Below are 14,403 nucleotides of genomic sequence, written 5' to 3'. Positions count from 1 at the left end.
TTCCTTTTCACCTCAATCATGTATAATGAAATATTTGCTCATATATTATAATAGGAAATAACAAAGCATGCTGCCGAACTAATTCCATGTACTGAACAGCTGGACTTTTGAACTTTGCTTTCAAATGGCCTCATGCTACAAGGCAAACCACTTTTGAAACTCGAGATCATTTTGAAAACATCAGATCTGCAGTTCAAAAAGCAAAATAAAAAAGGGGTTAGAATTCCTACTGGTTATGCACAAGCTACATGGAACTCTCTGGATACTGGCCTTAGTTTTTAAGCACTTAGATCTTGAAGCTTTGCAGATGCAGTGGGGAATTACATACAAGCACCTGTAAATGCGAAAACTCCCTGGAAAAGACCCTGATGCTGGGAAAGATTGAAGGCAAAAGGAGTAGGGGACGGCAGAGGATGAGATGGCTAGATAGCATCACCGATGCAATGAATATGGACTTGAGCACACTTCGGGAGAGAGCGGAGGACGCGAAGGCCTGGTGTGCTATGATCCATGGGGTCACGAGGAGTTGGACACGACTGAACAACAACAACCACCTGTAAATCTATTCCTACCACCACTTCCAAGCCAACTGTAGTTAATTTTGAAGAAATGAGATTTTGGTAATTATCTAATACTGCAATAGTGTCAAATGGTATTGGGCTGTTCTCTTCAGGCACACAAAACCCAACCCATCCCATCCCATCCCAACAAAAGTTTACATTCTAGGATGTTCCACAAGTGGTAACATGCAACACCAAAAGCAGAAGTAGTGTTGTTGGCAATAAGAAAAAATCCAAACTCCATATTAGCATAATACCTTTATTGGGCTAACTCAAAAGGTCACAAAAAATGTGCAAGTCTGATGAAGAGATATGGGTATCTCAACAACTTGCACATTTTTGTGATCTTTGAGCTGGCCTAATGCAACACCAGAGCATTGTATGCCTAAAAGTTTAAAGTGCTGTATTTTAAAAGACCTTGATCACACATTACAAGTTTATAATTATCAAATAAAGAATATTTTATTTCATTACTTTAGTCAAGACTATACAGGTGTCATTAACTTTGCAACTAGAGCTTTCAGTATTCAGCTTAAACTTTCACAGGCATCAAGTGGAAGAAAAAAAGTATGGAATGTGTGAACAAAATTTAAAATAAATTCCTAAAACAATGAGGCTCTGAATGTCATAGAAGTTCCTGGACACCAGAATAACAAATACAAATTGTAAAAAGAAAGATTCAGTTAGATGGTAATATAATTGATAATCCACCATAACATTTGTAAAGAAATGCCATTGTAAAGATATGTACTTATTTATGAATGTTTAAATCTAATTCATATACTATAGGTCCTTTGTAACAAACACCCACCTGGGAGCTCTTGCCAGTTTTTGCATCCCCTGAAACAATTACAATCTGATGATGATGCAGACTTTCCATGAAAGTATATTTCACTTGCCAGACAGGAAGTTCCTCTCTTTCTTTGAGAAGTTTGTAATAACGGGAAGAGAATGGCAGCCCATCAAAAGGATTCATCTCCAAATCTTCTGCATAATTTACCACACTTGCCTCTTCCATCTCCCCATCAGTAGAGTCAAATAATTCTGAAAAGTACTGCTTCTCAGAGTAAAAGGTGAAACAATTCATCTTCATATATTATTCCCAGCACAGTGTGCAACAGTACTGGAACTTCAATGAAGTCTATTACATTAATAAATCAATTGAGTCTTAGAAAGTGGTGATTAAAAAAACCCTAGAAATCCTCTGGTTCAGTAATAGTACTACCTGAACATTCCATTCAAAAGTCACACAAAGTTTCTGTTTGGAGCCTTTGCTTTCTGTTTCCCTTGTTTATTTTCTCTTTGGCATCTCTGTGGTCCTTGAGGGTGCTTGGTCAGAAAATAGATTTGAGAAAAAGTTTAAGAACCAAATCACCCACATTTAAACTGATTCACTCCTGGAGATACAGTTCAGCTGAAACCAATTACTTTCTGCGTATTAAGTTAATGGACTATTTCTTCAAATCAGACCAATTAATAGCAAGTTGGTTTGTTTTCTTGCAGCATAGTCTCTCCAGCTCTCCTTTGCCAGTGTAGAAAGTGATTAGGGATTCTGCTGAGCCTCCCCTTTGTCACACGTCTGCATCCTGATTCATTGTGAATAGAAGGCTACAGGGTGAGATTACTGTGGTTTATTGTGAAGAGGGTCATGTGACTGCTTAATCCCATTACAATAGATTCTGCCATAGGAAGTGGAGAGCAAAACTGGGGAAAGCTGGCAGCTTTGTGTGGTAGCTAGATAAATGTATCATTAGTAAAATGTTCAACTTTAGGCTAAGCACTTCTGTATAGCAGAGTCCGGAGCTTCTAGGATTTGATAGAGAGAAACATTGCTTTTTATTTAAAATGCATTGTTCATTATACAGCCTAACGACAGATCATGAATTAAACTGCCTTTCCCTGTCTTCTGTTCAGAAATCTTAACAGATACAGTGTAGCCTCCAGATGGCTCCAATTTCTGGGATTAGGACAGCAGCTTCAATCCAAAAGTGTGGGGTTCATTGGAACACGCTTGTTTTTGGTGGTCCATAGGGCTGGCAGAAACCACTGTGTGATCAGAAGAGGCTGTAGAGTCTGCATGGCTAGTTTGCTATGCTTATTGCAGAATGTCCTGGGTTTTTTCCCCTGGACACTTCCTATTCTTCTACTTGTGTGCTTTACTGCTCAATTGAGAATGGGAAGACACCACATTCCAAGTCAGCAACTAGTGCATTGTGGGCATTAAAATGTTATATAGTAGTGTTTCTTTCTGCTAATAAACTCCACATTTGACTCCAAAGATAAGCAGAACTCTGCAGTGCATACAAATTATGAGAACTGGCCTAACTTGCATACATTTATTCTGCTCTTGCTGGTTGGAAGAAGGGCCAAGTGGCTGATGGGTCAGGAAGCCCAATCCTTGGCCATTTTATTCAACCCCTCTGGTTTCCCAGATTTCATGAGGCATTGCCATCACATATTCATGCCCATCATTGTGATGATAGGGGCTGAAACGCTTACCCCCCCTCCCAAAATAGAGATCCCCAGAGTCTGCCATACAGTACAATCCTAACCCCCAGATCTGCTAGCTGGAGGGGATTAAGATGCTGCAGAAGTTTCTCTTTACTCGTAGATGTTCACCCCAAAGCCACAATTATGCCCGCGGAAAGCTCTGCAGGCACAAAGCTACCACTGGTGGTAACCAGCAAAAGGCCCTGAAACAAGATGTCTCAAGGATGACTTTGGATCCCAATGAGGACCCAGTACTGGGCCCCTTGGCCAATACTATTTTTTTCCTCCCATTGAAATTAATGGGAAGGAAAAGGATGGAAATCTGTGAGAAGGAAAAACTGCCCACCCTCCACCCCTCACCCTGGCTGCTTGTGATTGTATCTGATGATGGTCTAATTGAAATGATTGGGGCTTAAATCAGTCATCTCTAAGTAGGGTTAACATTGTGCTAAACGTATTTAGGACTATAACCCTTGTATTCTGGCAGGGCTCCGGATTCCGGAGTGGCTCCTTGGAGGATCTCCCCGTTGGGCCAGGTTATGATTACTCTGTGAATTCCCAGTTCTGTGCTTTTTTTGATGCGCTTGCATGGAACTGTAGAATTACACATGTGTGGGTAGTAAATAGTACAAGTAGTTGTTGTTACAAACACATCTAGAAGGGAGGCTTTCCATAATTCCAAGCTGTTCATTGCTGTTCTTCTGAAAGGCACATAACCTTAGGATTTCTTCTTACTGAGATCTCTCTCTCTCTCTCTCTCTCTCTCTCTCAATGTCTCTCTCTCCTGAAAATGGGTTTCTGTAGGGAAAAACAAGTGGGAAAGTTGAATGATCCATTCCGAGGCAGGCTTCAGCCCTGACAAGCCACTATCATTAGAAATTAAGTGCTGGTTACCCCCAAGGAAATAGGAGCAGTTAAAATGTGAGCAGGGTTTGATCCCACAAGGAGAAAGCTCTGCAGTAAGGTCGCACCCTAAACGCAGCCCTGACGTCCGCCTTTTCTACTACCGTTGTTTTTACCCCAGCCCATCCACACTTCCAGGTCGACAAGTGGCGATGGGTCGGTCTCTGGCCGTCCTCGCCTCCTTCTCTTTCTCCCCGCCTCGCTCCGCTCTCTCTCCCTTCGACGCCCGCACTCCAAGCCGTGGTTTGCTGGGCCCTGGGCCGTTGAGTTGTTATAGCAACGGGACGCTGGGCGCGGCCTTGCAGACTGCGGGAGTCTGAACGCCGGACGACAGCAGCTCATGGAGCCGGGCCTAGGTGAGGGGGACGGTGGCAGGAAAGAGGGGGCAGGATGGCTGCGAAGGAAGGAAACAGGGCTGGCAGGGGGAGGGGCCGGGAGGCTGAAACATCGCGCGGGGGCTGAGCAGACCCACGCCTTTGTTTGAGGACTCAGCCCAGGAACGCCCGAAGTACTAATAAAAGGCGAGAATGCCTCCGAGCATACGAAGAGTGCATTCTCCCACCCTGCTGAAGAATCACATGCAATACCGCGGGAAGCGCATCTCCTGACTTCTAGGGAAGTTTCAAGGTCAGAGGGTATGAGCCCCGGGTCGCAGGGGCCCCCACCTCTTTTAGAGAGAAGCAGTGGCCAGTGGATGGGAGAGGGGAGGGGGAGAACCCATAGACCAGTGGGTGTGCAGAAGGGCGAGGGTGTCCTCGTGTTAATCCCAAGGGCAGCTAAGCAGGGTCAGCCCTGGTTAGTACTTGGATGGGTGACCGCCTGGGAATCAGGCTTCCTGCACTGAGCAGGGGGTTTGATTCGATGGTCTTGTAGGCCCCTTTCAACCCTATGATTCTGTGTCTATGGAATAGGTTAAGATGGGAGCTGGATTTGATCCCATGAGGAGAAATTGGAGGAAGCTCTGGAATAAGGTTGCTGTTCTCTGGTGACATCACTCATGGATTATTTTGTCATCGTGTTGTGTGTGTGTTTGGGGGGCAGGGATGATATTCTGTGTTAAGGTAGCCAAATGCTCCTACTCCATTCGGGCTCCTACACTGTTAATAGTTGTCATGCACATTAAATCTGTTGAAATCCCTTCTGCTATGCAACCAGTAAAGGTGCAGGAGCTCAGCCCAGCCCTCTTTTACATCTGTTTCCTTTACAATGCCTTTTTCATTATATATCTTTAAAATGTCAGAAACAGGGCTGAATGTCCTAAGAAAACTATTAATGCAAGTTTAATTTTTTTTTCTTAATTCATTTTAGGAAGCTTCTTTAATGTGATTAAAAAGATAGATTCTGATAGACTAAAATAGCCATTTAAGCATTACAGTTTAAAGAGAAGATGTAGCTTTGGTTTTTAAAAGCCTTAATTAAAAGTCTTCAGAGCATGACCTTACATGAGTTTTTCATTTCTTTTCAAGTTTTTACTAGCACAGGACAGTAAAAAAGGTTGATTAGAGCTATAGGCATCTGAATTGTTATAAAGAATTAAATACATTTGTGCTGTTTTTTGAGATAATTAGAAATATTATTCCAGTCTGTCAGATCCATTGTATTCCCCAATTCTATGCTTTTTATTACATTTAGACATGGCCTTTATAAAGTGATTCATTAAAATAAAATATTCTCACTGTGCAAAAAACTTCACAGTTAAACAAGGGGGAATCATTAAATGAAGTTGTCAAGAGGTACATTTCAGAGGCATGTTTGGCAAGAACACTTGAGAGAAACTTCTCTGTGGACATGTCCAAGTGGTACAACTTCTGACCTGGGATTCCAGCTGGCATCTCTTTAGGCTGCAATCCTATCCACATTTACTAAGGAGTAAGTCACATTTAACATAGTGGTACTTACATCTGAGTAAATGTACACAGGATTGCACTGTTAGGAAGCTCTGGCGTGGGCTGGTCCATGAAGTCACGAAGAGTCAGAAGCGACTGACCGAATAAACAACAACAACACAATCTTATGTATGTCTACTCAAAAGTAAGTTCCATTGAGTTCAATGGGGCTTATTACTAGAAAACTGGGCATAGGATTGCAGCCTTAAAGACCCATCTATTCCAGCAGGAATTTGTCCGCATATGTAGTTGATTGCTATAGTTTGTATCTGCTCTTCTGTCTGCTTTTAGATAGTTCTATTGTTACTTCTTTTTAATTTTGTTTTTTATATTTTATATAGTTAGCTGTCTTGGGCATCTTTAGATGGAAAGGTGGGATATACATTCACTAAAGTAAATAAATACAATAAATAAGCATCTACATTTTTAGAATAGTGTGCCAACTTGGCCAGGTTACCATGCAAGGTAAAAAGGTTAAGACTTTATGTGCAAGTCTGGGAACAAACTGGAAGTGCTTCCTCTTTACCCAGCTGAAGGCAGCCAATGAAGTGAAGCCAAATGATGACTTAACCATTAAGTCATCACTTCTCTGTCAGCCTTCCCTTCTGTGCCATTTAGAGTGGTGACCACCTGTTCTACACTCACCCACTTCAGTTGGAAGGCTGCCTCCATCTGGGTAAAGAGGGAGCATATCCAGTTTGCTCCCAGACTCACACATTAAGCACAGGTTTCCTAGAGTTGGTCTGGGGCCTAGCATTTTGTCTAATGTACTCTCAAACAAGAGTAATCGCTACAGAAAACCTTTATACATGTCCCATGCCCGGTACCATCTTTGAAGTGCTTACTCTTTCATGGCCACCCCTGTCCCATGGACTTTGCAGCTTGCTGGAATTGCTAATAGAAAGTGTTTGTATGAACTGAATGGAAACGTGGAGATAACTACTTGAAAATAAAATGAGCGTGTGGTACAATTTGGCCTAGAAAGTCTGGTCTATGTACCTGCCTACTCATATCACAGGCAGCTTTAAAAATAGTTTTTTAAAAATTGTGAGGAAAAAAAACTTTTCTAAAAGTAGGACACACATGTTTTAAATAAATAACTTTGATTTTTATTGACAGTACATGACTGAAGTTAAAACTATGTGCAAGTCTTTGTAGTGTCAGGAGGATATCAAGATTATGCTAATAGATGAAATGTCTGAAAGAGATCACACCACTCATATTGGCAAAGCGTCTATAAAAGCCGTTCTAATTGAATAGATTTAGGGCATATTTTGCATGATGAGTTGCTCAACATAAGTAAGAATTAGAGGGAGGGATTCCATGGAAATTGGGAAACCCGCTTCTGCCAATTCAGGCACCCTTGAGATCCAACCCATTAAAATGCCTTGGAAAATAACATCATTGTCATTTGAATGCCATAAAAGAAAGCACCAGAAGAATGGACAGGGGAAGGGCATTCCACAGAGGAGGCACTACAACCAAAAAGGTCAAATCTCTAATCACCATCCACCACATTTCAGAAGTTGGGGGCACTCTGAGACAGATCTCAGATTACGATCTTATCAGTGTCTGTTCAACAGCCAGCAAAGATGCTTTAGGGTGCAATCCTATCAAGATAGGCGGCCGCCTATCCTAAGCAAGGCAGGAGAGGCACGAGGAGGGGGGTGGGATCATTCCCTCCATGTCTCTCCTGCCCTATTTTCCACTAGACAGCCATTTTCAGCTGTCTAGCCATGGGGGGCCAACCAGGAGAGGAGGCTGCGTGTACGACACATAGGATGTGTCATACATGCAACTCCACTCTCCCCACCCAGGAATGACCCCAGCCCTGCCCCCTTTCAGTCGCTCCGCGCTCCTCTTGCGAGTGCAGAGGACGGGACTTCTCTGCAGTGCCTTGGAAGACAGTTTTCCGGGATCTAACCCCGGAGCACAGGCTCTGAGGTTGGTTCCCGGGAAAGAGCTTATCCTTTGGCCCTCTAGACAGTGTCTGGGAGAGAGAGGATTTTTCGGTTTCCCAGCTCCAAGCTTGTAGACAGCGCTATGGGCTTAGCCAGGAAACTGTGCTCCCGTCCCCATCATAGCTGGGGCAGAGAGAACCGCTGTGGTTGCCTCTCCGTGCCTGTCTGTGCTTGTAACACAGAGCAGACACGGGGTGAAAAGGGGGCGTCCACGGGGAGGGGAGGAGACAGCAGAAGCTGTTTTAGACAGCTTCCTATGTGTTCTCCAGCCCTGTTCCCGCCCTCTTCCTAAACCTGTGCTTAGACGCCCAAAATCAGGCATCTAAGGAAAACTGCAGTGCAGCCAGAGCACGGAAGGAATCCTCTCCTCCATGTTTCAGCTGCCCTGCATTGGAAAGGTGGTCGCCTCTGACTTCAGCAGAAGTTGGAGATGACTGTCTCAATAGGATTATGCCTTTAGCCACCAGAACCATTAAAAAGCCTGTAATGCATAATTCTGCACTTTGCTTCTTTCAAGTGTGAATTTGTTATTTCAACTGTACTAAAGTGAAGAGCACTGTGTGGTTATTTCTTTAATTTTCAGTAGTTGGAGTTATTGGTTTACTTAACTGTTGTAGGGCTTCTATAATCAAAGGCGCAGTAACTCAAGTGAGGGACCTCTAAAGTACCAGGGAAATATTAGTAGGATCTATATATTTAGCTGGCAAATGCTCTGTAATTGATCCCGATGTCAATGTGAATAATTCTGAATCATGTAACTGCAGTACTATATCTCTGATTGGTCAAACCTGATGTTATCGCTTGTAAACAGATAGAGAAAACAAAGTCAGATTTTACAAACTACTTGGGAATAAACAATTAAATATTAAAGCATAAAGGTAACTTGCTGTCAGTTGTCTAAGAATTGATTATTCTAACAATTATTAACCATGTACGGCCATAATTTTTGGCGGGTTTTCTAAGTAAAGGAAGCTGTGTGTTTGGGGATCATAAAGAGGTAAAATTTCACCTGTATTCCTTTCTTTCATGTTAGAATGTTGCCTTTTGTAACAATAGAATATCTTTGTGTTAATTTTTGACTGTGACCTCGTCTGTAAGCCATGTCAGAACTTTGAGATGATGCGTCATAAGCCTCCTACCACATTTACCTCAAAAGGTTTATGTTAAGTGCTTTGTTCATGGTGTTTTATGTATTTATATTTTTAATTACATACTTGTTATAGTTGCTGGTAATAGAGAGGATGTTTAATAAATGAGATGTCTCTTGTTCAAGTGTAGACATTTCTGTGAAAAAAAAAGGCTAACAAGCTTGTTATTGGATTTCATTGCAGCTCTCCCAAGAAAAATGTTCTCCCCTGCTGTTAGATTTCTTTGGTACGAGGCAAATGTAATACATGCCTTGTTGGCTTAAGGAGGAAATCTATAAAGATATAAACATTTTATTTTGGATAAAATGTGAATTGTGCCCAAGATATTTAATTATTACTTCCCAAGTTACTGGATCATTTTTTCTGTAGTAATTGCAACTGAAACTCTCCCCACGACCTGAGTTCGATCCCAGCGGAAGGTGGGTCCCAGGTAACCGGCTCAGGTCAACTTAGCCTTCCATCCTTCCAAGGTCGGTAAAATGAGTATCCAGCTTGCTGGGGGGAAAGGTAGTCATGACTAGGGATGTACGAAAGTGACTTACCTTTTGCGGATTATGTTGATGGTGGGCGGGGTGTTCCGTCCCTCCCCCTGGAATCCTGGCCAGGGGGGGAGGTGCTCCGTTCCTCCCCCCGGAATCCTCGAACGGCCGGCTGTGATCCGTGGCAGCTCTGCGGACCAGCTGGCCAGGCCTGGCCCGGCCAGAGCCGTCTGCAGCCGGATTTCCGGCCGCGGAGCGCTCTGGGTAAACAACAACAACAACAACCAAACGTGTACGCAAATGGTGGTGGCTACGGCCGCCGCCATTTGTGTTCCTTCTTTTTGGCTGTCTTAATCTACTTAAATATTTACGTACACTATGACAGCGAAAATAAAGGGGAACACAAATAGCGTTGCGGGCGCTATTTGCATCCCTTTTTAATTCACTGTTTTAGCCTACGTAAATCTTTACGTAGGCTAAAACAGCAAATCAAAAGGGGACGCAAATAGCGCCCGCTACGCTATTTGCGTTCCCCTTTATTTTCGCCGTCATAGTCTACGTAAATATTTATGTAGGTTAAGATGGTAAAAAGGAATGCAAATGGCCGTAGCCGCCGCCATTTGCATACGCATTTTTTTTTTAACCCACCCAACCATGATAGGCTACGTAAAGATTTACGTAGCCTATCACGTCTTTTTTTTTTCTTTTTTTTAAAACCTAGCCATGATAGGCTACGTAAATCTTTACGTAGCCTATCACATCTTTTTTTTTACACAAGCCTGGAAATGGTGGCGGCGGCAGCCGGTCGGAAGACCCGCCGCTGTGGCCCAGAAGATCCACCCCAGGTGAGTCTCGTCCCGGGGGGGCAGGGCGGTGGCAGGCCGTTCCGCCACAGTGTTCGGGGGAACCTGATCCGTGGCGGAATTCTCTGACATCCCTAGTCATGACTGGGGAAGGCAGTGGCAAACCACCCCGCTACAGTCTGCCATGAAAATGCCAGCGTAAGCGGCGTCCCTCTAGGGGTCAGTAATGACCCGGTGCTTGCACAGGAGGAACCTGTCATTTCCTGCCATTGCTTTTTCACAGAAATTACCCCGTTTAATTGAATTACAGTGCAGTTCTATGCATGTTTACTCCACAGTAAGCCCCATTCAGTGGGACTTGCTCTAAGATTATTGCTTATAGGACTGTACTGTTATTCGGTGAAGTTTTTTAAAAAATAAACCTCTAAATACATCTACATTTTCTAAAATGAAACATATTTAACACATAGAATTGGGCATGAGGTGCCCTGCATCTACATAAGGTTATAGCTCACTCAAATGCTCTGTAATTGATCCAGGTGGCAATATGAATAATTCTGAAGTACAAACAAATTGGAGTGCAAACAACTCAAAAAGAGAACCCACGTTTCTTGTTGGGTTGTGAACTGTGGGCAGGATCCAGCTTGCCCCCCTTTCCAGAAACAAGCATGTATGGACTTTTGGGGTTGCCTCTGGAAGTGCTACAACGCAGCCACTAGGACCAGCAGGGCTGGCCCTGCATGGAAGGCCCCATGGGATCCTATCCTATGGTTGTTCATGGTTAACAAACCATGGTTTGTTAGTGCGGCTGGGTTCAGACAACACAGCAACCTACACTCAACCTTGAAAGTGGATTGTTGTGCTGTGTGAACCCAGTCAGAATCAGAGGTAATCCTAGATGTAGTGAATGTCTTGTATTCTTCCAATACATACTTTATTTTAAATAGAACAAAATGCATGTTATAGCATGCTAATACAGCGGTCCCCAACCTTTTTGGCACCAGGGACTGGTTTCGTGGAAGACAATTTTTCCACGGACCGGGGGGGATGGTTTCGCTAGTGTACTTCCAGCTTCTGGGATGCAAATGCGGATGCCATTTGCGTCCCTATTCTTTGCAGTAATAGGTTACGTAAAGATTTATGTAGCCTATTACTTGGAGAACAGGGATGCAAATGGCGTCGGCTATGCGAATGCCATTTGCGTCCCAGCGGCCGGAAGTCCGCCAGCGGCCAGAGTCGGCCGGCAGCTCTGCGGACACGCTGTGGAGCGGAGCTGGCCAGGGCCAGCGAGGGTTCTGTGGGGGAGGGGAGGGTTGTCTCCCCCCCGCAGACCCCTGCAGACCTAAGGTAAGGGGGTTTCGCACACCCCTACTACGACCCAGTTTGTAACAATCCACGGACTGGTACCGGTCCGCAGCCCGGGGGTTGGGGACCCCTGTGCTAATAGCTTTCTGAGAAAAAGAATGTCTATACAGCATAGGATTATCGATGGGGTGAATTCAGAATTGGGAGAGTTTAGAAAGGCATAGCCCATTCTGAGCTGGGCTGAGACTCCTCAAACTCAGGTCCAGCTTGTAATGGAGTTTGTCCCTGTTTCTAGCCAGCCCTCTTTGCTAGTTCTCCTACCCACTTTCAAAGCAGAAAAGTTTACCCTTGTAAAAGGGGAGAAAGTAGCTGGAGGGGGTGGGGGTAGGGGTGGGGGGAGAGCTCGCTAGAGACAGGAGGGTGAATGGTCCTCAGTAGTGGTTTTGATATGCTCAGGTGTGTATGTTTCTTCCCAGGATTTGTCATTTCTTCTGCTTCCTGCATTAAATTTGCAGGGAAAAGGAACTTCAAATCCAATACTTCCCAGCTGTTGTTTCTTGCTGGGAAGCATGGGATTATAGTTTCCTCTGCCTCCAGTGAAGCTCTAAATTCCATGTTCTCCAACAGAGAGTGATGCTCCAAAGCATGCTCAGGAGTGTCACTTCCAAACTGGCAAGGCTTCTCTGTGAGCTCTCCCTGTCAAAGCTTGTCTCCTTTCCCTTCTCAAGGGTAAACTTTTTTGCTTGAAAAGATGGGTTTTTAGGTTTCTCAGAAATTATAAGAGGCTTGAGGTGTGTGTATGTAGTAGTAATCTCCAGGAATGGGGAAAAAATAATAGATTCCAAGCGAGTTTGCCCATCACTACATTTACCTTGAGCTCCCTAGTAGTCAACATTTTGCATGACTAAATCTGAGAGAACCTACTGTTATCAACTGTTTGTACTATATTTATCCATCCCCATATTAAATGTTAAATTGAGAAGATGATGTATTGGCTTGAGTTAGTTTCTGAGTTCTTTGAGAAAAGAGAAAAAAAATCAAAATTCTAGTAATTTTGCAGGGGCTGTGTCATGTTAGAGTTTCATGAATAGCCATTTTTTCTGGTGCTTGCAATGGGCAGGATGGGCAAATATGTACAAAGTTCAGTCATAAATATAATATACTCTGCTGTATGTGTTTGTACAATCTTCTAAAGCTTTTTAACTTTTTTTTTAAAAAAAGATACATTAATAGGTTAGGGAAGCAATAATTAGAAATCCACTAGAGCAGGCCTAGCAACCTTGCTCACCAAGTCAAGTGACCAGACAGGTCTTTGACGTATCCCCTCCTGTTTCTGCAGTCTCAGACAGACAGCAGGAAACAGAAACAAGAAGATTATCAAACCCTTTGAGGGTTTTATTCTGCTTGGTGGGACACAAGGTGGGCAAGACTGAAGTAGAGTATCCTGTTATATAGCTCGGTTATTTATACCTCAGATTTCCCCTGAAGGCTACTGTGAATTGAGCCAACGATTGACCAAGTGATAGAACTTACCATGGTGTATATTTAATCACTTTGTAAACTGGTCATCTGTATTTCCTTTTCAAGTGGTGAAGAATGTTACTTTGCTTTTGCTTCCCTGATCAGATGGCAGATATATATTATTTTCTTCAATTTTGCAAGGTGATACAGACAGTCAGCTTACCAACTGGTTATATGACACTGTGGTAAATCATCACTTGAGAAATCTGTATTTACCTCCACATATCAGTATAACTATAAAAATAGCACCCCAATTATTTATTGAAATATTCTCATTGTCACATTCAGATAAAAGAGTTTATATTATACGCAAGAACTGTTTCTGAGTACTGGTCTGTTTAGCTCAGTGTCCCATTATAAGATCAGGACATTTGAGTGCCTTAAATATTGGCAGTCCCTTGCCTCTACCTAACGACTTTGCTTTAATTCTCAATTGCAGTAACCATCTGGCCAAAATAGAATGGGCTCTATGCAACCCTAAACATATTTAACAGGGTGTAAGTCCTACTGAACTCAGTGGGACTTACTGAGACTTACATTTGAGTAGAGATGCATAGGAGTCAGTAACATTGTTTACTGAATGCAGTGGCTTTAATCCAGACTTAGTCATACTTCGAGTAGTTCTATTGAAAGCAGGGGGATTCAAGAAAGTTGGTTGAACTTTTACTATCAGAGAAAATACGAAGATGCAAATATAGGTCTCAGGTTGCAGTCCTATGCATGCTTAGACAGAAAAAAGTCCTACAACTCTCAGCATTCTCCATTCCGATTATTGTATTGCTCTAAATGGAAAGAAGAAATAATTCAAAGACAGTCCTACAACTTTATGCAGGCTTTGTTGTTGTTTATTTGGTCAGTCACTTCCGACTCTTCGTGACTTCATGGACCATCCCACTCCAGAGCTTCCTGTCGGCCGTCACCACCCCCAGCTCCCCCTATGCAGGCTTAGGTATAGCCTATTCAAATCAAAATAATTTCCAGACATGTAACAATGGACAACTACTCCTACAGTTCTAGATATACGTTTGTGTATATTGTCAATACTAAAAATAACACCTTGATGTGATTAATTTGTAGAAAGACATCCCATCTTAAAACCACAGCCTCCAGTTGTAAGCCATGTGAGCCACCACAATATTGAACTTAGTTGGGTTTTGGAAGAACAACGAAAAGGTCCTCAGGAGCAATGGTTAAAATTTTCAATTGAAGAAGAGGATCCTAAGTTGCATCAGTATAGTCTAATTTACACGTAAGTGTAGTTCTACTGTAATCTTTTCTACCAAATTAAAAGAAAGTTGAGGGTTCAAGACTGATTCAATTGACAAAAATTGCCTAAATCGGTGGTTC

At 43.0% G+C, this 14,403-nt stretch overlaps 2 protein-coding genes across 9 annotated transcripts in view; one reads left to right on the top strand and one right to left on the bottom strand.

The window, feature by feature from the left end:
- Positions 1-2,158, bottom strand: part of DHX32 (DEAH-box helicase 32 (putative)) — a 45,531-nt gene extending 43,373 nt beyond the window's left edge. For all 7 annotated transcript variants that reach the window (XM_084841457.1, XM_084841458.1, XM_084841463.1 and 4 more), the window contains exon 1: positions 1,372-2,158. In XM_084841457.1, coding sequence (XP_084697583.1) covers positions 1,372-1,653 — 282 coding nt within the window. In that variant the 5' untranslated portion in view covers positions 1,654-2,158. The remainder of the gene's footprint in view (positions 1-1,371) is intronic.
- A 2,096-nt stretch (positions 2,159-4,254) lies between these two features.
- The window catches only part of FANK1 (fibronectin type III and ankyrin repeat domains 1), a 97,066-nt gene continuing 86,917 nt past the window's right edge, over positions 4,255-14,403 (top strand). For both annotated transcript variants that reach the window (XR_014788778.1, XM_084841464.1), the window contains exons 1-2: positions 4,255-4,309; positions 14,134-14,305. Coding sequence is in view for 1 of the 2 variants with exons in the window: in XM_084841464.1 (XP_084697590.1) it covers positions 4,294-4,309; positions 14,134-14,305 (188 nt within the window). In the remaining variant the exon portion in view is untranslated. The remainder of the gene's footprint in view (positions 4,310-14,133; positions 14,306-14,403) is intronic.

Source organism: Heloderma suspectum, chromosome 3 (genome assembly GCF_057233095.1).
Source record: "Heloderma suspectum isolate Gila_16-S chromosome 3, 16-S_ref, whole genome shotgun sequence".
NCBI classification, from domain to species: Eukaryota; Metazoa; Chordata; class Lepidosauria; order Squamata; family Helodermatidae; genus Heloderma; species Heloderma suspectum.
This window is presented reverse-complemented; position numbering and strand designations above follow the sequence as displayed.